This window comes from Solanum stenotomum, chromosome 10 (genome assembly GCF_019186545.1).
Source record: "Solanum stenotomum isolate F172 chromosome 10, ASM1918654v1, whole genome shotgun sequence".
NCBI lineage: Eukaryota > Viridiplantae > Streptophyta > Magnoliopsida > Solanales > Solanaceae > Solanum > Solanum stenotomum.
In genome coordinates, this window is record NC_064291.1 from 3,042,478 (window position 1) to 3,066,626 (window position 24,149).

At 34.0% G+C, this 24,149-nt stretch overlaps 1 protein-coding gene across 2 annotated transcripts; it reads right to left on the reverse strand.

The window, feature by feature from the left end:
• Positions 1-1,617: 1,617 nt before the first annotated feature.
• LOC125841527 (dynamin-related protein 3A-like) lies at positions 1,618-22,943 on the reverse strand. Of its 2 annotated transcripts, XM_049520680.1 has the most exons (19): positions 22,504-22,942; positions 20,547-20,829; positions 20,349-20,377; positions 20,085-20,186; positions 19,261-19,329; positions 19,117-19,176; positions 18,485-18,598; positions 18,187-18,235; positions 15,325-15,434; positions 15,016-15,108; positions 14,823-14,915; positions 14,535-14,672; positions 13,002-13,088; positions 7,783-7,825; positions 3,142-3,281; positions 2,896-3,039; positions 2,727-2,779; positions 2,105-2,204; positions 1,618-1,747 (listed from the first exon to the last, which is right to left on the reverse strand). In XM_049520680.1, the coding sequence occupies exons 1-19, from the start codon at positions 22,903-22,905 to the stop codon at positions 1,634-1,636; spliced, it is 2,223 nt and encodes a 740-aa protein (XP_049376637.1). In that variant the 5' UTR covers positions 22,906-22,942; the 3' UTR covers positions 1,618-1,633. The 2 variants fall into 2 exon arrangements, 1 of the variants encoding a protein (XP_049376637.1); XR_007443818.1 differs by lacking the exon at positions 2,727-2,779 and having other exon boundaries at positions 22,504-22,943.
• Positions 22,944-24,149: the final 1,206 nt, after the last annotated feature.

Sequence of the window (24,149 nt, forward strand, 5' to 3'; positions counted from 1 at the left end):
AAGAATTATTTTTTAATTAAAAAAAACACAAATAAGCTGGTGGAATCCAGTTGTAGAGAATCTCTTTTGAATTGAACTGTCATTATCCAAAAAATAGAATAAATCCTCTGATAACTATTCTTTCTCCATTTGATTTCAACTATTTGCTTTTGGAATAATGTACAATAAGAAAAGAAAAACAAAATTCGTAGTCAATATGGACGATTAAGTTAGAATAATAGATGATATTTCATGATAACAAATAATTTACGTCTTCTCCTATGTAATTTGCAAGTTATTATACGAGAATAGATTTATTCTATGCATATTCAAAAGGTAGTGGTTGTAAATATCTATTGATTATATGATTGTTTTGTTCTTATTATAGGAAAAATGTCGTTTCAATTATTTACTCTTTTTTTTTAGAAATAATTTGCTGTTTCTTGGCTGTAAACTTGTAATACGTTGGAAAATGAATTGACAGATCTATGTTGGTGCATTTTTGGGATCCATTGTTAATGTTTGAAATTCCTTTTCCAAAAAAAATAATTAATGGCGCTTTTTACAAGACAGCTTGTTATTTGTGTAGTTGAGAATCAAAATAAGGAAATGTGGAAAAAACTCCAACCATGTTTTTTTTATACTCAATAGTAAATAAATTAAAAGAGCGAGGAGTTGTCACAAGTTGATTATAATAAAAAATAGAAACGGTCGAAAGAAAATCTGATGGAAAGTGATTAGATAAGAGATGATACAATTTCATCTTATTGAAAATATGAGTCTAGATAAGAAGGTTTGAACGTTGAAAATCAAGATAAATGACTGGTACACAGTCGAGCGTTGTCACACTATCATGAGTTATTTAGTAATTGTAGTCTCTTTATTTTTTTAATATGTATTACTACATGGCGCTATCTTGCTATTTTATTTTCGTATTATTTTTCAAATCATGCTTTGAAAACTTTTCTTTAGATTTCACTGAATAATATTATTTGTTTGTAATATAAAAATTTCACCAAAATATTTCCTTCAAGTTGCTAAGTAACAACTCCACTTCAATCATTTTTCCTAGTTGCTCAACGCGTACAAGTCTTATCATCTTTATAACCAATAATGTAAGCATATTACAATAAATTTTTACTACTAAACTTCTCTAGGTAACTTCAAATTCATTTTTGCGTAGAAGTAATATCTTTATTACATCAAAAAAAACTTTGGAGTAAATGTTTGTTTTTGAACAAATAAAAGAAAAAGACATAAAAGAGGGTACTTTCCTAAAGACATAATACATGGATAACATGTCAACATGAAAAATGTTACTTCTTTTGGTATATTTTTTTATTGTTTTGATAAGAAATTAACATTTTAATTAAGGTGCTAGTGACAGTTATTCCTGGCTTTAATATAGCAAAGTTTCTTTCCAGCTATTATATAATTGCTTCTTCATTTAGGAATGAACCTGCTCAGAATGCAATTTAACTTTTCCATTGGAGTAATAATTTGCTCATTACAAGCAACTCACAAAGAATATTACTATACAATTCATCTACTAACTCAAAACAGATTACTATACAAGTTCATACACCTAATGGATGCTTGAATAATTCCACCAATCGATTGATATAGCTGGAGGCAAAACTGTATTAACTGGAGTTCAAGTGCTTGATTTTGAGTATGAGTTTGATGAAAGGTAAGAAAAGTTTGGCAATGCATCCATACTGTCGCTTGAACTTAGGGTAGAAACATCAACAACGAACTCATCGAGTGTCTACAGAAAAATGTGAAGAAACAAAGTTTCAGCTTAGCAATTTTATTTGTGCTTTAGCGAAAAGAACAAAAAGAGGAGTAGTCCAGGGCAGAATTCTTGAAATGTGATGCCTATATCATGTGTATAAATAGTTTGAATTCAAAATGGAAATAACAATAAGACGCAGTTCGGAGGCCTGGAGTAAAATCTGGTTTTCTTGGCATCATACATGCACAGGCCACATCAAAAACAATCTTAACCTACACCTACTGTTTGTACATCTTTTCTGAAGGTAAACAAGTCACCATTGCAATTTCTGTGGTCCTAAACAAGAGCAAAACTGATTTACAGTTAACACAGCAACCAAGTTTAACTAACCTCGACTGCTTGTCGCAGAGCATTGCACATCTCTACAGTCGTCCTCCTTTGAATGACAACATCATCATGCTCTCGCAACAAATCTTCATATAGGTTCTCGCTGTGGGCGACTCAAGGAGAAACAGTCAAATGATCAGAAATTGTTTATAACTTTAAGTTTGTAGTAAACAAGGTAATTCTACATGATCAACAAGCTGTGCTAGGTTTGTTAGTTGCAGCCCATGAAAGTACTGGTTTGGCTGTCCATATTAGTCACCTATCTCAAACTTCTACCATTTTCTATCTAGAAAAGATTTATATCTAGTTGCAATCAAATCATCCAAAAGCATAACAACAAATGTGGACAAAGAAAGAAATTAAGAAGGAAACCTAAGACAACAACCAGAAGCATAATCGACTTAGGTGAAAGGAACTCTAAACCATCCGATTAAGAAAAAACACAAGCTGAGAATGAGTTGCCTGCTTATGAAAAGGTACTCCTAGTTTAAGTAAGATCATATTTTCAGATTCTTTAGCATACTGGTTACAAGTTTAGCAAGGATGTCAAATCAATTTACGTGAGATTTATAACATCCGGTAACCCAATAATATTAAATATAAACACTAGTCCCAATGAGCATACCGGTACAACTTCTCGATGAACGTGCCAAGAAGGTTTCTCTTAGCATGATTGACCTGGAGAAAAATCAGAAGTGAGTGATAACAAACGGCAAACACAGCGCAAAGGAAAAACTTACACAAAAATGGCTACATAATACATGTCTCCAAGGAGTTAACAGAGGGGAAAATACCAGATAATGCATGATAGCTTTTGGAACCAAATCCTGTATATTTCTCCTCACAATATCATAATAAGATGTTATGAGCAGTTTCGTCACTATAATCTCGACTTGATACTCTGTTTCAGTTTCTCCAGGCCTCAAGACCGGCGGTGGCTAAAAAGAGAGTGAGAGAATGAATCACAACTATAAGATATTTCATCGCCATGTCTGTTGTTCCTCTCTTTTATGACATGTAATTAAATAGTATGTACTTACATTTTTCAATTGTATAACAGGGGGTGCCAGATTAATATCATGCACCACTTCAGCAGCATGTCTCTTAGATGAATTCCCTACTGATGATCCCCGGATTCCAAATAGGGAAGTAACACCCCATGTCCTTGTGGTTGAGGTACCTAAAATACATTTTGTTGCAGCTTCACATGTTACTATAACAGAAGGAAATGTAGAAGTCACGCACTAGTGTTCGAATAAAAAATTATTTTAAGGCCAAGATCTTGGTAAAATATCCTAGTCTCTGAATTTATTTCATATGTAAAACAAATCATTTGTACCATCAACAGCAGTTCCCTATTTAACATATCTACTTGTCGGACATGGTTCTTACCATGACACTAAATGTGAGAAAATTTGATGAATTGTCTGGAGAACAAAAACAGTTCTGTGTATCCTCAGACTATCTCAGGATAGAACTTCATTCTCTTTTGTTACCAATTAGACAAAAGGTCAAAATGAGATGAATATAATGTGTCGATGTTTGATTAATAACTGAGGAATTAGAGATGGTTCAACTCAAAAGCTAGACAATTCACTCAGGCATGGTTGGAATTTTATAATTATGTTGGAATAATGTGGTTTACAACATGGAAGTTAAATATCTAGATAATCAATTATGTGGCTGATTTACAATAATTAAATCAATACAAATCATAAGCACATCTTATGTATCAGTTAACACAATCAACACAGCCTCTCAAGTTGTAGCCGACATTTCATAGACTTCAAGCTCGTTGCAAATATGAAAGCCAAGGCGTCCTTAGAGGTATTTGGATAAGAGCATTTGCATGTTGATCATTTGATCGAATGAATGTAGTGTCACCTCATCCAGACTCAATCTTCTATCTTAAAAACGAAAATCTACCTCTATATGTTTTGTTCTTTCAAGAAAGATCTGAATTTGCGGGAATGCAGAAGTAGCTTCATTGTCACGTATCAATCTATTTGAAGCACACCTTAATTTTGGGAGAAGTTGTTTCAACACGAAAAAAGCTCACAGGTTGCAAACACCATAACTCAATATTTCTTGCTTTTTATTTTCTCAAGATTAGGTTCCCTCCCATCATAATACAACATCCAATAAGTGGAATGTCTACCTGCCTGAGAACCTCCCCAATCAACATCAGTAAATCCGACAATGTCATAAGTGATCCTTGTCTTCAAATAACCGTCCTTGTCCTGGAATTCTTTTAATCTATCTGAGGAGGTGGATTACTGCATAACAATGACCACAAAGCTGAAATTTGAAGAACTGATATACCACACTTACTACAAATAAAATATTTGATTGTACGATTATGAGATAATTCAATTTGCCGACCAGTCTTCCATATTTGTTAGAGCCTTCCGGTTGTCTCCGCATATCCAGAAACAACTCTGACATTTGGATCCCCAGGACTTTTGATAGGTCGGCACAGTCTAATATGCATGTTTCCTCAAATATATCCAAAGCATACTTTCTTTGTGAGATAGCAATATCTATCTTAAATTGTGCTAACTCGAAGATACGTATGTTGAGTCGCACATCTGCAATGGAAGGGATTTTGGATTCTTTATATGGCTTGGCAATCTCACCTCTTGAGCTAGCTTTCGGGGTTGAGGTAGGTCCAATATCAATTCTTTATTATGGTATCAGAGACAGACCCATCCCAACTCATGGTTTAAACACAAATCGCTAACAAATCTAGTATATTAATTAACACAATCAACATCCCATATCCAGTAAGGCTTTGAAGCAACTGGACAAAACTAGAAGGAATTTTCTATGGGAAGGGAAAAGCCACAGCCATAAATTCCATTTGGTCAAGTGGCCAACAGTCTTGTTACCAAAAAAGTTAGGTGGTCTGGGCATTAGAGACTTAGCATTGCACAACAAATGCCTACTTATGAAGTGGTTGTGGAGATACACTCAAGAGGAGCATAGCCTTTGAAAGGATGTGATTATTGCTAAACATGGAGCCCTAAACCACTGGTGCTCTAATGTTTCAACAGAGCCATATGGAGTTGGTGTCTGGAGAAGTATAAGCAAATTATGGGAGTTCTCTCAACACAAACACTTAATAGCAGGGAATGGACAACATATCAGTTTCTGGAGAGACAAATGGATAGGCAACTCCCCTTTAATGGTCGCTGATCCTAACACGTTCCAGATAGCAAGGGACCCAAACTCTACTATTCAGCAGTATAGAGAAGGGAATTCTTGGAACATCGTCCACAGAAGGAGCATACAGGATTGGTAAATGGAGGAGTTGGTCAGCCTACTAGCAGCACTTCACAATGTTGCAATTAACAGTGAAACACCAGACCAACTCAATTGAGGAGAAAAAAGGGGTGGGAAGTTCTCAGTTAAAGCAGCATTCAAGCTTCTAGGCCTACAAAATGCAATTACAGACCACTGGCCTTGGAAGCTTATATGAAAGATCAAACTGCCCCCTAAGATTAGTTGCTTTAGCTGGACTGCACTTCATGGAGCTTGCCTGAACCAAGACAGCCTGGCAAGAAGGAAGTTTCAGATTGCTACCAGATGCTATATGTGCACGAAGGAAGCAGAAACACACAACCACCTATTTCTATAATGTCAACTAGCAGCAGACTGATGGAGATATTCTTAGCTCCTTTTTGGTCTCAAATGAGTCATGCCTCATAATATCAGGGATGTTTTGATAAGCTGGAGTTGCTGAAAAGTTGATAGCACCATCAAGAGAATTTCGAAGATGATACCTGCAGCCATTTTTTGGAGTATCTGGAATGAAAGGAAGAGAAGATGCTTTGATGGAATATCAACTACCTACCAATCTTTAAAAGCTAATTGCCTCATGTTTTTGTATAGTTGGGTTTATTTATCCCCTATAGATTTCCCCTGATTCATTTCTGAACTTTGTCAGCTCCTTGACTCTTAACTAACAATGTAAAGGAGAGCTGACCTTTTGCTACTTTGCTTTTGTAACTATTATGCATCTACTTGATGCCGGCAATAGAACTAATTACTTCATTAAAAAAAAACAATCAACAATAATTACGCACAATATGTCTCCTCACAAGTGCTAAAGTTTTAAATTTGATCATCTCATTTTACATTATTATGAACTAAGACGTGATCAAAAACTTTTATGCTCCACTTTCGGAGTTTAACGTTAATGAGTGTATGAGCAGCAGGCACATTTAATGGTTTCTACAACAAAAACACAGCAATCAATCAGTAATTGCCCTTCCTAGGCTTTTTTATCAAGATAAATAATTTATTAATGGTGGGGAAGCCCCCGTATAAGCTATATGTCAAAAACTAGAGAACCTACACTAAACCATGGTTCTCTCAAAAGAAACTCAATCTTCTATAGAAAAAGCAACCTCATGGATGCACCAAAAAGACACTAGAAACAAGAGACTTCTTTGTAATTTTACAAATCATGGTCAATTCCTTCAAACGCTACCTTACTTCTCTCCTTCCATATAACCCACATAATGACTAGTGGAACAACTTTCCGTGCTATCAGACTTCTCTTTGCCCTCCTGAAGTCTCAATTTTGCCTTTCTAGGCGTATTTTCAACCTTACCATACAAAATATGAAGTCTTACAAAAAAGATATAAGTAATAAATTGAACAGCCGCGCCTTAAACTAAAACATGTGGATATATAATATATGTATCATCCATTTATAATATGCATATAGCCCATGTATAATCAATGAATAATTTATGTATACCGGCTAGGAGAAGTAAACAATGTATCAGGCCAGCTATTTGTGTAAAGATCACACAAAGATATGCAAGCTTTACATAGATTCTGTGCCATCAAAAAAGCAGCTAATTCTCCCTGTAGTCTTTAATTGTTATAATCCTTAATTATCTCCACTCACGAAATTAAACGAAGTCCTACAGGCTTAGATTATTCTTTTATTAAATGGAATATAAAAAAGAAGAAGAATCTTTGAGATCTGCTTTCAATTTTCCAATCCTGAACTTCAAACCATGGTTTTCAGTTATCAACTTCTATTTAATTACAAAGTCAACCCAAGATGTCACAATGGGGTTGCAAGGCTTCGAAATCACATTGAGTATATATGCAAGCAAAAACCCCAAAAGCTGCAATATAGCAACCATACCAAAAGTTGAAAACCTTAGGTAATAATTTGTTCTTATCTAAAGTTTCAGTAGGTTTCGAGAACCTAATAGGATGTCTCAAATACTCTCAAAATTTGATGATGATTCCTTCAACCAGGAGAACTACAAACAATAGCAAGAAAAAAACTAATTCGAACAATTCAATGCTGTCATTGAGTTCTCTCTGAACCAAGAAGCCACATCATAGACTGTTTAAGCAGTTAAGCGAATAAATATATTCTATTAATGAAACAATAACAAGTGCTTCAAAATGAATCACCAGTGATTAAGATATCCAGATTAACGTACTTCTCCACATTGTTGCTTCAAGCCTTCCTCCCCCCCTCCCCAACCCAGGTACCAAAAGAAAACTCTAACCAGCCTCTTTTCAATTTTTTGCTCTCTTCTATTCATCTTGCATTATCAGCAACAAAAGAAGAGTAGATGATAAAAAAGGGAGATCAGGCGTGGGAAGAACTTAAAAAGGCATGGCAGTTTAATAAGTTTGAAGGAGCTCACCTGCTGATGACGCTTTATCATTGTCAGATTGAGATCGACCCACCTTAAACAGTGAAATGCACAAAATCAGCAAGGATTTTTTAAAATGTTAATAACAAAATGATGCATGTTAGCTGACACAACAGCTTTCATAAAGAACAACATCATAACATTGATGACCCAGAGCAACTGCTGACAGAGACTTGGATTAGTCCAAGCTGGTAACATATCGGCAAGATGGCGAGAAGAGTAAAGATGAAGAAGAGAGGAGAAAGCGCCAAGGAGACGAAGGAAAAGGAACCTAATTAGGAAGCAAACCCTAGATACACACATATATATATAAAATCCCTTCCGGATAACAAAGGAATGGGCCGTTCATTGTTTTTCCATTTTAGTTTTCTAGGCCAGTTATGGGTTGGACTCTGCCCATGGAAGTGTAAGGTGGTGCAAACTTTGTTGCAACAGAATTGTAATATGTTGGAACAGAAGTCAATTATGCATGGTAATTTCCAACATAATTGACATTGTTGCAACAAATGTCAATTTGATTGATTAACCAATTTGATGAAAATTATTACATTTAACCTTATTTTAATAATAAACAATGTTATGACACTACTTATAATGATTAATTATTGTCAAATATCACAATCATATTGAATTACATAGTGATTAGATGATCAACCAATGGTATTATCCTGGATGGATTGATCAATGTGATGAAAATTATTACATTTAACCTGAATTTAGTAAAAAACAATGTTATAACATTATATATGATGATTAATTATCACAATCGTATTGATTAGATGATCAATCAATGATATTATCCTGAATGGATTGATGAATTGACCAATTTGATAAAAATTTACATTTAACCTTAATTTAGCACTCCCTTTGTCCCAATGCACTTTTCGTTTTTCGAGAGTCAAACAGTTTAAATTTGACCGAAAATTTGCGCATGAAATCTTCAATTTTTTTGAAACGAAATTTATATATTTGTAAAACGTAAAAAGTACTATANNGAAATCTTCAATTTTTTTGAAACGAAATTTATATATTTGTAAACTACGTAAAAAGCACTATAAGTCACAATAATTGATAATTCAAAATGTTTAAAAGACCAATGAAAAATTTACGATCAAATATAGACTTGTTTTAATCTTGAAATCCGAAAAGTGCCACATAAAATGGGACGGAGGGAGTAATAAACAATGTTATAACACTATATAATGATGATTAATTATTGTCTTATATCATAATCATATTGAGTTATGTAGTAATTAGATGTGTAAAGTTACATTTCTGTTTCAACATATGTCAATACTATTGGAAATTACAACCTTTCAAAATATGTCAATTTTGTTAGAAATTACAACAAAGAAGTGTACACCTGTTCCAACAGAATTGTAATATCATGGGACAAATGTCATTTCTGTGTGGTAATTTCCAACATAATTGGCATATGTCAATTTGATGGATTGACCAATTTAATGAACACTGTTATATTTAACCTTATTTTAGTGATTAACAATATTATAACACTATATATGATGATTAATTATTGTTTTAGATCCCAATCATATTGAATTACATAGTGATTACATGATCAACCTATGATATTATCCTTAATGGATACTATATATGATGATTAATTATTGTTTTATATCAGAATCATATTAAATTACATAATAATTAGATGTGTAAGGTTACACTTCTGTAGCAACATATGTCAATTCTACACTTCTGTAGCAACATATGTCAATTCTGTTGAAAATTACAACAGGGAAGTGTGCATCTATTCCAAAAGAATTGTAATACGTTGGGACAAATGTCAATTCTGACACTAAACACTAATATGTTGCAATAGAAATTAGCACACAGAAGTGTGCATATGTTCCAACAAAAATTGTAATAAGTTCCAATAGATGCACATTCTGTTGAAACAAATGCAAAATTCAGTGTGGTAATTTCTAACAGAATTGACATCAAATAATAGACTTTTTTTTAGAATGAAAAAGTTAATTCAATATCAAGTGGCTTCACCCGGACAACTAACTAATCAACTTATGCTCATAGTTTAGAGCCAAAAAGTATTACACAATCAGAAAATATTACTATGTAATTCTAATGCTCAGACAAAAACACTAACGATATAAGCAATTTCTAAATCACAACTACAAGCATGGCAATGAAAATCGGCATGTTCATCGTCGTTATCAAGAGGCCAGCCATTCCTACGAGCACGATGCTGAATAGTGCAAGGAGTGGGTCTTTTTTCCGAAACTAAAGGATTCTTCACTCAAATATTTGTCAAGATTTCTACTTAACTCTTTCGGCATTTCCTTGTTATTTTTCTAAGAGACTATGTTTCTTTCATGCTGACAATCAACATTACCCCTTCTCGCTTTGATTCACCGCCCAAGAAAACTGAAATTATGCCAATCACATACGATGCCCCAATGTGGTCTCCTTTTGTTGCATTCTTTAGCAATTCCACTACAAGTTCTAGCCTATCGTTTTTGAAAAAATCCATTTGTGAAAAAGAAACACATTTAAATATACATTAGTATCAATTATGTTGAATACATCGATAAACCCTTTAAAATTGTTAGTAATTATTAACATGCCTTTTATGTATTAGGCTTCTGTATTCCCATATTCTCTACATAACTCTATAAAAGAAATAACTTTATTTATCTTTTCTTTGTTCTACACTTGCCATGAAACAATCAGAAAGTCTACCAGCGTTACCTTCTGATATACGTATGGTTCATTTGCAACTTCATTAAAAAACTTGCAACTAAAAAATAAATCGGTTAGGAAACAAGATTTAAATTTTTCGTAGTAAATAATAGATTATAAATATATATACATACCTTAATTTGACATTGATTAAATTCTTGAAGGAAAAAGAAGCAACCCTTAAAAACATTCAGTAAGTAACTGCTTGGAAAGGGATTCAATCGAAGAACAAAAGTTCATCAATTGTTCCCAAGTAGAGAGTTGTTTACTGAAATTTTTGCAAGGGTTGCTTCTTTTTCCTTCAAAAATTTAATCAATGTCAAATTAAGATATGTATATATATTTATAAATCTATTATTTACAATATATAATTTAAATTTTGTTTCCTAACAGATTTATTTTTTAGTTGCAAGGTTTTTAATGAAGTTGTAAATGAATGATACATATATCAGAAGGTAATGTTGGTAGACTTTCCGATTGTTTCATGACAAGTGCGGAACGAAAAGAAGATAAATAAAGTTATTTCTTTCATGGAGCTATGCAGAGAATGTGGGAATACAGAGGTCTTACACAGAAATGGCATGGTAATAATTACTGACAATTTTAACGGTTTATCGATGTATTCAGCCTAATTAATACTAATGTATACTTAATTGTGTTTCTTTTTCCAGATGAACTTTTTCAAAAATGATAGGTTAGAACTTGCAGTGGAATTGCTGAAACAACCAACAAAAGAAAGCCACATCGGGGCATCGTATATGATTGGCATAATTTCAATCCTCTTGGGCGGTAAATCCAAGNCTTGAGACCTTGAAAGGGAGCAAACCCCAAGGCTCAAGTCAATTGCCAGCAGGCTCAAGTCGATGTATTCAGCCTAATTAATACTAATGTATACTTAATTGTGTTTCTTTTTCCAGATGAACTTTTTCAAAAATGATAGGTTAGAACTTGCAGTGGAATTGCTGAAACAACCAACAAAAGAAAGCCACATCGGGGCATCGTATATGATTGGCATAATTTCAATCCTCTTGGGCGGTAAATCCAAGCGAGAAGGGGTAATATTGATTGGCACATGAAAGAAACAGAGTCACTTCGAAAAATAACAAGAGAATGTTGAAAGAGTTTAGTAGAAATCTTGGCAGATATTTGGGTGAAGAATCCTTTAGTTTTGGGAGAAAGACCTGCTCCTTGCACTATTCAACATCAGCGTCGTTTCGCAAAAAATGGCTGGCCTCTTGATAATGACGATGAACATGTCGATTTTCATTGTCATGCTTGTAGTTGTGATTTAGAAATTGCTTATATCGTTAGTATTTTGCCTAAGCATTGGAATTACCTGTAATTTATCTTTCGATTGTGTAGTACTTTTTGGCTCTAAACTATGTGCATAAGTTGATTCGTTAGGTGTCAAGTCTGTTATTTGATGTCAATTATGTTGGAAATTACTACACATAATTTTGCATCTATTCCAACAGAATGTGTATCTGTTGAAACATATTACAATTTTGTTAGATCAAATGGACACTTCTGTGTGCTAATTTTTTAACAAAATGGACATCTATTGCAACATATAAGTGTTAAATGTCAAAATTGACATTTGTCCCTACATATTACAATTTTATATGTTTTACCCTTGTTAATGGAATTTAGGTTGAACTCAACCCCAAAAGCTATATCAAGAGGTGAAGATTGCCCAAAACCATATAAAAAGATCAATTTCTCCTCATCCACCGATATGGACTACACACACACACACAACAAGGATGGACATCTGAAGCATGGGAAATTTAATATCGAGACCCAACATAGGTTACCATGGTGTGTGTTATTTGCAGACAACATAGTATTGATCAGCGGGACACGCAATGAAGTTAAAGATAGACTAGAGATTTGGAGAGAGAGTCTAAAGGCTTCAGGCTGGGCAGGACTAGAACAGAGTGCAAGTTTAGTGTCGCATCACAAGAAGAGGATAGGGAAGTGAGAATTGATACACAAGTCACCTCCGGACACTGATGAGTCAACTAATTTAGTGCTAACATGGCACTGATGGAACAATTGTGGCACGTGACATGGCGAAAAGAGTGACGTTCCTTCAGGTGGCACATAGGGTGTTTCTTTCTACTTCTTTTGATGATTGTGTTATATACGTGAAGTAGAAGACCCCGATGTGATAATTTAACTTACTTGGCCACCGAATCGGCACTGATATCAAGGTAGCAGTGCACTTAATGAACTTCACCAGAAAACACGTTTGGTGGTTATTCCTTCTCTTGCTCTAATACCAGGTGACCAAGATACAAGAGAAAAATGCTTACTGAATTATTATGTAACGAGACTTATTAAATATAAATCTTGGTCATGGTTGCATACCATCAATTGCATTTCCTAATTATTGAGAACTCTATAGAATATACACAGAATTATATATAATATTCCACTTCTCATGTGCAAGCACATTGTATTTAGACATGAAACAGAATCAGAGTTGGTGGTACCTGCATAGTCTTCAATTCGTTTTGCGCCATATCAACCGCCTTTGTCCCACCAATAAAATTGGGATGCGAGGAATTTATATAATCCATCTAAAACAAATTAAAGAGTTGGTTGATCAGAAATAGGAAGCTAATCTTTTGACTCCTATAAATAAGCATGGAATGTATAAATCAAACCATAGAAATACAAAAACTAAGGAGAAAATTGACAATACAGCTTATTTGACTTTTTACTTTTGAATAATAGTCCTAGGTAGACTATAAAAGAAAGGAGAATAAATAATCTTAAAATACAAAATACATTTACAGGACATCAGTTTTCAGAAAATTCATAAAAATGAGATACCACTGATCCCAATGAAAAAAACCTTTCAGTTGAAAAAACTGAATCTTATTATATCCATTTAAAATCTTGAAACATTACAATGTTATATGGATGGGTCATGGGAGTGCATGTTAGCAGGGGCGGAGCTAGCATAGAGTTAGGGGGTTCATATGAACCCCCTTCGGCGGAAAATATTACTATTTATACATGATTAACAATATTTTTTACGTATATATAGTAGATGCTGAACCCCCTTCGATTAGTTTGTGGTTTACTTCTTCAAATTTTGAACCCCTTTATTAAAAATCCTAGCTCCGCCACTGCATGTTAGGCTGTTAAAGTACAACATATCCGCACAAGTGTCCAAAGGATTTGGATGTTAAGATGGATGTGTGATCAACAAGACAAAATGAAAAATAACCACATTCACCAGAAGGCACAAGTAGCACACATTGAAGATAAAATGAGAGGAGGTCACTTGAGATGGTTTGGTCATGATCCTACGATGCACAGGTTCACACAGGTGTGAAACCATGGTATGCGAAGGTCTTAGAAGGAAATGATCATCTGAAAGAAGGTTGTCTTAAAAATACCTACAATCTCTTGGAATCATGCAAGACTTGGCGCTAGATAGGGCATAATGGAAGAAAAAGATCTTTATAGTTGATACCAATTACTTTGGAATATGTATGTTACTTTGATTTGTTGTACTCGAGCCGAGAGTCTTCCGGAAACAACCTCTCTACCGCCGTGAGGTAGTGGTAAGGTGTGCGTATACTCTACCCTCCCCAGACCCCACTTGTGGGATTTCACTGGGAATGTTGTTGTTATTTATGTTAGCACGTTTACATTGGGTCCTATATTTTTTAGGAGTCTATTAGCCATTTTTAGAGATTCTTATGCAAAAAGGAAAAAAGAAAAAAAAACTTCTAGTACTCTTTACTATTCTACATAATGTCGGCTTGACATGACTTAAATGAAGAATCATGATCAGTAAGGATTCATATAGCCGACCCCAACTTGTTCCGAATTGAGGTATAGCTGCTTCCGTATATCTCTAGAATTGTTGTCTTCAAGAGTTTATCCTAACCATCTAAGAGAATAAATCATAAGATGTAAGAGTATCTACACTACGTGACCTGAAGAATGTTTAATTAAAGACACTACTTAAGCAGAATGGTCAAACAAATATGCAATCAGAGATCAGATACCTCCATATCAATAAGATTTGTTATCATTCTTTCGGCGGGTTTTACATCATCTCGTAGAAACCTTGCAGTGACATCCTCTAGTCGCCTTCTTAACTCTGAGAAGCGCTGCATTTCAACTGTTTCACAAGCACGACTAATCTGCAAGAATATTTAAAAGTACATCCAACTGAATATCCATTGTGCCGCAAGGATCTTGTTTGTGAGTGTTCATATGATACTCATGAGAGAAGAAACCTAAATATTGAAACTGAAAAATGTCATATTGGTCAACAATACCCCTTTATCAACCTTTATAAGCTCATCATAGACGAATCGCAAGCACTGGAGGCTAGGATCAAGCAGCCTAGCTATTTGTCGTCTAACCAAAACTTCAAATGGGACCTAAAACACTTGTACCATTATTATCATCCCAACAATTTCTACAATAGAAAGAATTGTAGGTGCTCTGCTTGAAGCATAAATTAACTGTCATGGCATGCACCTCTGGCACAAATAGCGCATTTCTTGGACCAGTTGCATTGTGGATAGCTATTCTTATGTCCTCGTCACTTAGATCTTCACAAGGATCAACTTCCTACAGTGACACAAAAAGTAACATAACTACCTTATGTAACATTAAAAGCTTACTGCTACTCTAAAAGCCATCAGTAACATTTTCAAGTATATAAAATCCTGTGAATAGTTAAACAAAGAATATAAAAACAATATTGAACTAAGCCCTTCACTAGAGAAGTTAGTCCATGAAAGATCAGAAGCAGCAAGAAACTAACTGAGGAACAAAAATTTGCACCTCCAAGCTCTTTACAAAAATTGACTGAAATATGTGGTGAATCCGTGCTCCCCCTGACAATTCTTTAGTGGTCATTGCTTGACTTTTACCATCCACCTCTGAAGAAAATGCTGTTTATCACCAACAAATGCAAGAATGTTAGAAGCAACAAAAATTACACCCTCTATCTTGACTTGATTAACCTACTTTGACAACAACATAAAAATGTGTAACTTGTTTGTTAAAATGTTGAAGTGATTGTTGGAAGAACTGACTAGACTGTAAAGATGTTTTATCAAATTTTTTAAAATGAAAATAATGCTATATGTTTTTTTTATACAAGGGAAACTTGAATCCGCTACCCTTTGAGTGCGCACAGGGTAAAGCCCTCGCTCCAATGCAATAGCTTGCAAACCACAAAGGAGAGGTAATGCTATGTGTTATTTTGACCTTTTAAAATTGCAATTTTTACCACTTCAAGGAAAAGATCAATCTTTTCAGACAGAGAGTAGGCCAACCAAAATGAAACAAAAGGAGTCTGGATGAACTAAATGTGGCTACAGACTAATAATTGCCTAGTTTCACCCAGGCAATCTGGAAAAGAGAATATGCACATCTAAAGTTAAATCTATGTTATCGTATTTGAATAATAACACTTAATTTTCACATACAAGCCAATCTGGTACATACATATCAGACTTCCACACAGTATCTTGCTCAACATCGACAAGACCATGTTGAAGACATAATTAAGCAAGGGAAAAAGGGCCTAATAAACCCCTCAACTTTGGCATTTAGAGCTAATCATCAAAAAGTGGCTCACATATATCCTCATCGTCCAACAAATAGAGCATATTTGTCCTTTTCGTTAGTAGATACATATTTACTGAATTAAAATATTTAAAATTTGTCACGTGACTGTTAAAAATAACTCACACCCATTAATTTTTACCCCATCAGACCCAACCCAACTGGAAAAAAAACTCAAATGCCCTTTTTCTCTCATCTCTACTACTGAAAAGAAAATTCAGAATCTGAAAAAACAAGAAAGATACTTTTGGTTCATTCATATTATCTTGATTCTTACTGCCTTTCAGCTAAAAGAAGAAAACATCGTTCAGTTCACTTGATATCCTCTGTATTACTCTGTCTTAGCAGGTTCTCATATATGAGTGTGAGTTCTATGTTGTTTTAGTTCTATAGGCCATCTTCTCGTAATTCTTACTGCCTTTCAGCAAAAAAAATTAAATATCATTCAGTTCACTTGATATCCTCTGCATTCTTCTGTATTCCTCTGTCTTAGCATGTTCTAATATATGAGTGTGAGTTCTATGTTGTCTTAGTTCTCCAAACTTTCTTTGCATACTGACAAAATTTGAATCTTTACAGCAATAGAGATCATTTTTTTCTGTTTTCTTGTTTTAAATGCAATTAGGGGTTGTGGGGTTCTGTTAAAAGATGGAATTTTCAAAAAAGCACCAATTGGAAGGGAGCAAAGAAGAAAACAAGAAGTGGTTGATTGCTGGAATTGTGATTCTTACTCCTTTGAGATCAATTTCAACTAAGCCAAGAGAGGATTCTGAAGATGAAGAAGAATGTTAAACAACTTCAATGGCGAGAGGTTCAAGGATACAGGAAAATACTTCCATGCCCGCCGGCTCCGATGAAACACCGGCCAACGAGGGGGTAGGGTATTTTTTTTAGTAGGGTCGGGTCTAGAGAAGTAAAAATAAATGGGTGGGAGTTATTTTTAAAAGCCAAATTTTTAATTTTAAATAAAAGAAAAAAAAGAGATGATTTTTTAATTCAATTAATATGAGTCTATTAATGAAAAGGAAAAAAAAAAATATGCTCTATTTGTTGGACGGCGAGAATATATATGAGCCACTTTTCTTCATAAAAAAAAAGTGAGCCACTCTTTTAAGGAGGGGTATATCAGCTCTAAATCGCAAAGTTAAAGGGCATATCAGGCTCTTTTTCCACAAGTAAATAAAAGAATTTTCTAACAGTGTAAACTTTTAAATGAGATGATCTCACATTTCATTATGGTATCAGAGCTAGGCTCATTCAAATTCTTGGTTTACCAATGTTTAATCACCATGTTATATTGCTCATGCTCCAAATATCCCGTCTTATTTTATTTTATTTTTTTTGCGGGGGGGGGGGAGTTGATAGAAGAGACCGACATAGAGAGATTAGTAGGTCTTTTTTCTGGTCTTGCCAATCCTCTCGTTCAAGATTGAGTTAGGCTCCAGATTCGTTTCTTAATCAAGAGTGTTAGTCTCATAATGGTTGTAGAGGGATGGGTAGGTCTCTTTATGTGGTTTTGGATATTCCTTACCTCATAAGCTACCTTTGGTGTTAAGTTAGGCCCAAGATTTANCCTCTCGTTTAAGATTGAGTTAGGCTCCAGATCCGTTTCTTAATCAAGAGTGTTAGTCTCATAATGGTTGTAGAGGGATGGGTAGGTCTCTTTATGTGGTTTTGGATATTCCTTACCTCATAAGCTACCTTTGGTGTTAAGTTAGGCCCAAGATTTATTTCTTATCATGGTATCAGATCGGACGGAGGTCCTTGGTTCTAGTCTCACCATCACCCATTATTTAAAGGATTTTCACGTGTTTGGCTCTGAACCAAGCTCGCACGTGAGAGGACATGTTGAAGACATAATTAAGTACTAAAAAATATGTTCTCTAACGAATTTTAGATGAGATGGTCACATATTTCAACATATCATATTCAGGCCATACAGTTAAAGTATTACTAATTTTATCATCCTAGTAACTCAAAAAATATGATGGCTAAAGAGAAGTTCGTACAAAGCTCCCAAAAGACATAAGGAACTAGCAAACCGCAATAAAAAGAAACCTAGATACTTCTCACCTTCAGAGTATTTTGTCAGAATATTCAACAGCATCGCTCCTCTTTCTCCCTGTCTCATGGATGAAACAAGATAATCAAGGGTGTTAAGTTAGAGTCAATGCCATACTAGTCTCTAATAGTGAAATACATTGCTCCATCCATATTTTGGTATCTTATTTAAATTAAATAATATTCCTTTATCTATGATATAAAATCTGATTAAGAATTTCTTTCAATTATTTCCATGCTTGACAGTGTAATTCATAAAGAATCACTCTCCAGCAAACAGATTTAAAATAAAATAGCAGATTGTTTTTACTTTTGATTCCAAAGCCTCTCCATAAGCACGCAACTCTTTTTCAACAGCAACCAAATGAGAAGTTAAATCGGTCTTCAAAGTGGGGAGAACATTTCGAATATGCTGCTCCAGAATCTGAAACAAAACAAAAGTACCTTAAGCTTAATGCTCTTATCTAATACTATTTAAACTTAAAACACAGATTTATATCACAGGGAGATAAGTTAATGATCTCCTTCTAGATTGACCATCAAACAGGATATTTCATTTTGATGTTTGTATTCCAACTTTCTAAGCATTAGTGTAAACCAAGTTACCGTTTTACAATTGCATCAATCTACAGAAAAGCGCAAAAGACATTGTTAACATGAATGAAACATTATTGCAATGCTGACAAGAAATGAAGAACAAACATCAATTACATAATTCCTAAAAGGTTGACCACAATCCAGAAAGGACAAGTGTCTTCTAAGGATTCCAATTTTGCCTCTAAATTACAGCAATTCATCTAAAAATGCCTTTCTAGGCACTGAGCAGATTCTCGGGAAACACAAAAGACTTGTCTACAGTATGTAAATTACACATAATTTAGAACCATTGATATGAAAATATGACAGTGTCTCCATCCTTTCTCCATCAGTTTTTGCTCTAACCTGATTTAGCTTCTTTGCCAATTGCGGGATTCCACATCGATCAGATAAACCACAGTATACCTTCAAACAAATGCCAACTACCATGTATCAATGTAAAGAATTTACAAAAAAAAAAAAATGAAATGAAAAATAGCAGACATGTACATGATAATCACGGAAGAATTGCTCCTCATAAGCAAGTGCTTCTCTGATAGGACGATTGTTGTTAATATCCTGCAAAGCACCTATATTATCGCACTTGGATCTATGTGAATTATAAACACCATGTAAGTACGTGATGTATTGGTGAGTAAATGAAATAGAAAGGAAAAAAAATTCATTGACTTGACCAAGTAACAATGTACAAGTAGGTTACGAGTAATACAGTTGATAATCAATCTCTCAGCTAAGAAGGAAGGAAAATAACTTATAACTAAATAAAGAATGTCCTAAGGTATACTGTAGAATATTTTATAAGATTTTCTTATTCAAGTACATTAGATATGAATCTAGACATACATTCTAGTGATATTCTACCATCTCCCCTCAAATTCAAAGAGGGGAAACCAACTTGAGTTTGTTTATTTTGAAAACATAGACAGTTGAAACAAGAATCTCGTTGGAATGGTATTGAATCACCAAAAACAGATGTGATGATGGAACTCTTTCTCAGGGATGTTGGTAACTGAACAGCAAAAGAAACCATCGGCATGTACTCTCTCTAACAGTTTAAGTTGTTAGATTTAAACTTTAAGATGAGATCTAACAGCTTAAACTTTAAGATGAGATGCAAGATACAAAATCTTAAGGAGGATCCTTCACCTCACAATTCTTTGATGTAGTCACACAATAGTTTTTTAATTGCTTTTGATGATATGAAGTGAGATAGATACTGCAAGTTAGTAGTCTCCTTATACTACTATGGTTCAGATAAATGATGGGGATTTAGTAAAAACAGCAGATGGTTGAGTACAAATTCTAGAATATACCTCTTGACTGCGGTTGACAACACCGATATAACCTAAACGAAGTGGAATAACTTTTCCAAGAAGAAAGTTTCTCGCGTTGGTACCCTTATCCATTATATCTAGCTGTAGCCAAAATACAATAGTAAGATCACACTGCTTTTTGGTGATTTCACTAAGATGCTAATGAAGACATAGCTGCACAAATTTCCTTTTTCATGACATAGTTTTCTTTTGGAAAGTGAAGGAGATGTTCTTTAACCTCCAATGAACAATTTGAAAACTAACCTTAGTTATTACACCAATTGTACGTGTACCTGCCAATTAAGTTATCAAGTCAAGGCACTGGATGTGGAAGATCAAAAGAAAATCATAAATCAGACAAAAACATATTTTGTCTGTGTGTATGCATGTAAAAATGACTTAAGTACTAAAACAATAAGTTAAAACTATGCAGACAGCTACACACCTACACCAGAGACCTACCAGTTGGATCTACCTGTTTGGCCATTTGTAGTGCATCAGAATTAGCCAAATCCGCATTTGCAGGAGAAACGGCCAATATGATTGAAGTTTCTTGTTTTATATAGGACATTATCATATTTCTGATCCTTGCTTCAATATCACTAGGTTGATCACCCACAGGAACTTTAGTAATTCCAGGTAGATCAACAAGAGTTATATTGAGAACATTGGGAGAACAGATTTTTAACCGAATTTGTTTATCCGAAACACCCTTGTTAACTCCCACTTCTTTTTCTGTTTCAGCCTGCACTAACAAAATCAGTGTATTCACATAATAGGCATGAAAAAGATGCAAGTCCCAGTCTATTGACAAGTTCTAATTTAAAGAAAAAAAAGATATCTCCAACCTAGTAGTCAGAAAGAAAACAACAAAAAGTTGATAAGCATCAGTAAATGAGATGAACATCCTATTTCCATGCACGAAGTTGCATCTCCAATTCTCCATGACCATGCAGGAATTCCTGAACATTTCTTGCATTCAAAATCTCACATAAAGGAGTAACAGACAATTCCGGTTTCATTGGTTCCCCAACAAGTTTAACGTAGTCTCAAACGTGATTATGATATAAAATAGCTCTCTTTAACTTCTCCACAAATTATCTTCTTTCTTTTCTTCCATTTCCATCCAATCTATTCCTGCTAATTATTTAGCCCCCACTTGTGATTAGTCTCACTATTTTGAGAAGCTCTTAGTAAACATTCACAGCATAACTCCATAGAGAATATCTATAGTCAAACTTCCAAAAGAATGACATAAACACACAAAATTAAATACACTTTAAAGTCCATTCTGCATAGAATATTGGGCGAACTTTGTCGATAACCACATTCCACTGTAGCTTTTGCATGAAAACTTTCCCTTTTGTGAAAGTATTTTATTTTACCTTATCAAAAGAAGTACAAAAGGACACGTCATATGTTTTCTCAAGGGACAGCTCAATGATTCAGAGTCCATAATTCACACCAAAGTCAGAATTCAAATTATAAAGCTGATTAACTGACTGTATAGTTTAATCTTCCAATATACTTTTTTTTTCTTTTTTTTTTTTTGGATATAGTTCTCAAAATCTTTGATATAGATCTTCCAATATACTTTTTAACTATGAAGAAAGAGAAAAAAGACCAAACAGAAAATATTACTCCCTTAGCACACATGTACTTGTCGAGTATTGACTTGGCACACACTCAAGGAGTAATAAATAGAATGACAATTTTACTATATAAACCCTTTGAATATAATAAATTCAATACTGTGAAAAATGCATGGGAAAATGACTATAGTTAATAACAAAGGTATATTAGGAACTAGGTGGTAATCTATCTCTCGATTTTCTAAATTGGACTAGTAAAAATGGGCATCTATCTTTAGTATAGGAGCACAACTGCACAAGTAAAAGTGGACGGAAGGAGCACCATCTATCTATAGAAACAGCGTCAGGAGAAATAACTGCATATCCAGGAGGCTTAAATTTCCAATTACTCCAAATGTAGCATGTGAAAAAGCAAAGAAACAGAACATAGAAGCTGCAAAGAAAACTAAGGGAAACGTGCTCATAGAGCCTGGCAACTCTAATTTCCCTGCCAACTCACAGTGATTTCCAGTATCATGTTAGCCTAGTGGTCAATGAAGTTGGTTGAGCACAATAAGGTCTCGTATTCAATTCCTTACAGAGACAAACTACTATGAGACTTCTTAATTATTACCATCTGTTTTAGCCTTAGTGGACAGAGTTAACTTGTTGGTGGCTGGTGGGAGGAAGCATATCTACATTCACTTCGAAAAATTATATTGTGCATACAGAAAAAATTATACTAGGTATACGTCAAAAAAACAACTTCCCTTAGAAATATATACTAAAATTTTGAACAGTCCAAGCAAAAACCGGTGGAATTAATTTTTTTAAAAAAAAAAACTGACCAGAATTTCGCGGCGAATAGCGGAGAAATCATAGAATCGTTTCTCAGGAAGGTGAGCAAACTCCCCCCATTCAAGCGAATCATTACCAATTCCAGTAGAACGTTTCTCAAGCTGAAGAACTAGTGGTCGGCGAGTGCAAATATCACTACCACGTGGAAGAAAATCACGGCCAACTAAAGCTTCAAGTACACTCGACTTTCCACTACTCTGACTACCAATCACCGCCACTTGCGGCAGCCGGAGACCGGTAAGTCGATCGTCGATATCGCCGAGCGGTGCGAAGATATCCTGAAGCTTATTGATTATTGGAATCACAGATGAACCAATGAAGAAAGAAGGATGTGTAGTTGGTGGAACGTCGTCGTTCGAGTCTGAGTTTGATTTCTTCAAATTCTTCTCCATTGTTTTTATTTTTATGGAATTTTGCTATCAGTGTGAGAAGATGGAGTATTTATTTTTTATTTTTTATATAGAGAAGTGAGAAGAGAGTGTTGAAGATTCTTACAAGACTTGTTTCACATTTATCTCTATCAACAATTTTGGATAAATTTGCATTAAGTTAAATAAATACACACATGAATCCTACGTAGTATAATACACATAAAATATTAAGATTTAAATTTTTATATAGGATATCACGTAAGACGTGTATTTATCTGTTTTACTTTATACAAACTCAAATATCGTAAAGTTGGAAGACATAAATATGATATGGCAAGTTATTCGAAAAAAAATTATCATGCATGAGGTGCAAGTATTGTCAGTTGTATGACGGGTTGTTTGGCTGCCAAGTGTTATTATGGGACCACATTTCACTTTTCTTCCATTTCCTTTTCTCATCTATTTTTATCCTTTTTTTTATACTTCTTCTTTCTTTCTTCAAAACACTTTCTTGCTTTTTTTTTCTACTAGTTCTTGTTAACTTTGAACATAATTTTATTTTTGTATGATTTTTATTTATTTATTTAGTATCCGGTGTATGAATTAACACATGATTATTTAAGATTTATATTGTGTAGAGCTTTGTTCGATGTGATATATTGCTTATCAAGAATTTTTCATATTCAAAGCTTGAACTCGAGACCTCTAGTTAAGTGAGAAACCACAATATCTTTTGCCCCATCATTTATTTGAGGAAAAACCAAAGTGGGTGTGTCGAAAAAATTAAATTTAATTTTTTGGATAAGTTTTAAGGAATTGAAGAAAGTGAAACTACAAAATATTAGTATTTTAAAATCTTATGTCTTAATTTCATAAAATATTTTTTTAAAAAAAATAAATTATAAATGATATATAGTAAATATGAGAACTTAGATTTTAATTTTTTTCATTTTTGTGTTCGCTTATAGAAGATCATACATTGATTTATTATAATAGAAATTTTCATTCTATTATTTACTATTAAATTATCCATAAACAATTCACCACTTTAATTCACATGAACTATATAAATAAATATTTTTTAAAAAATATAAAGACTATGATAGATACTAATCTTCTGAACTCTTCATTCATATTTATTTTGATAATGTCAGAAGTGCATTTTTTTTAATCTTTTTTTGTATATGTTAATTAATTATTATTGTTATATTATCATATTTTCTATTGAAAATGACAAAACCGAATAGCCCAAAAACATAACAAAA

Bases quoted from the DNA above. Each gene is read 5' to 3' on its own strand.
- LOC125841527 (XM_049520680.1), bottom strand. From the start codon at position 22,905: ATGGAGAAGAATTTGAAGAAATCAAACTCAGACTCGAACGACGACGTT. The intron at 14,916-15,015 runs GTGCATGCCATG...CAAGTGTTTTAG, and splicing joins ATGCGCTATTTGTGCCAGAG to GTCCCATTTGAAGTTTTGGT. The intron at 7,826-13,001 runs GTACCACCAACT...TCACTGTTTAAG, and splicing joins ACGAATTGAAGACTATGCAG to GTGGGTCGATCTCAATCTGA.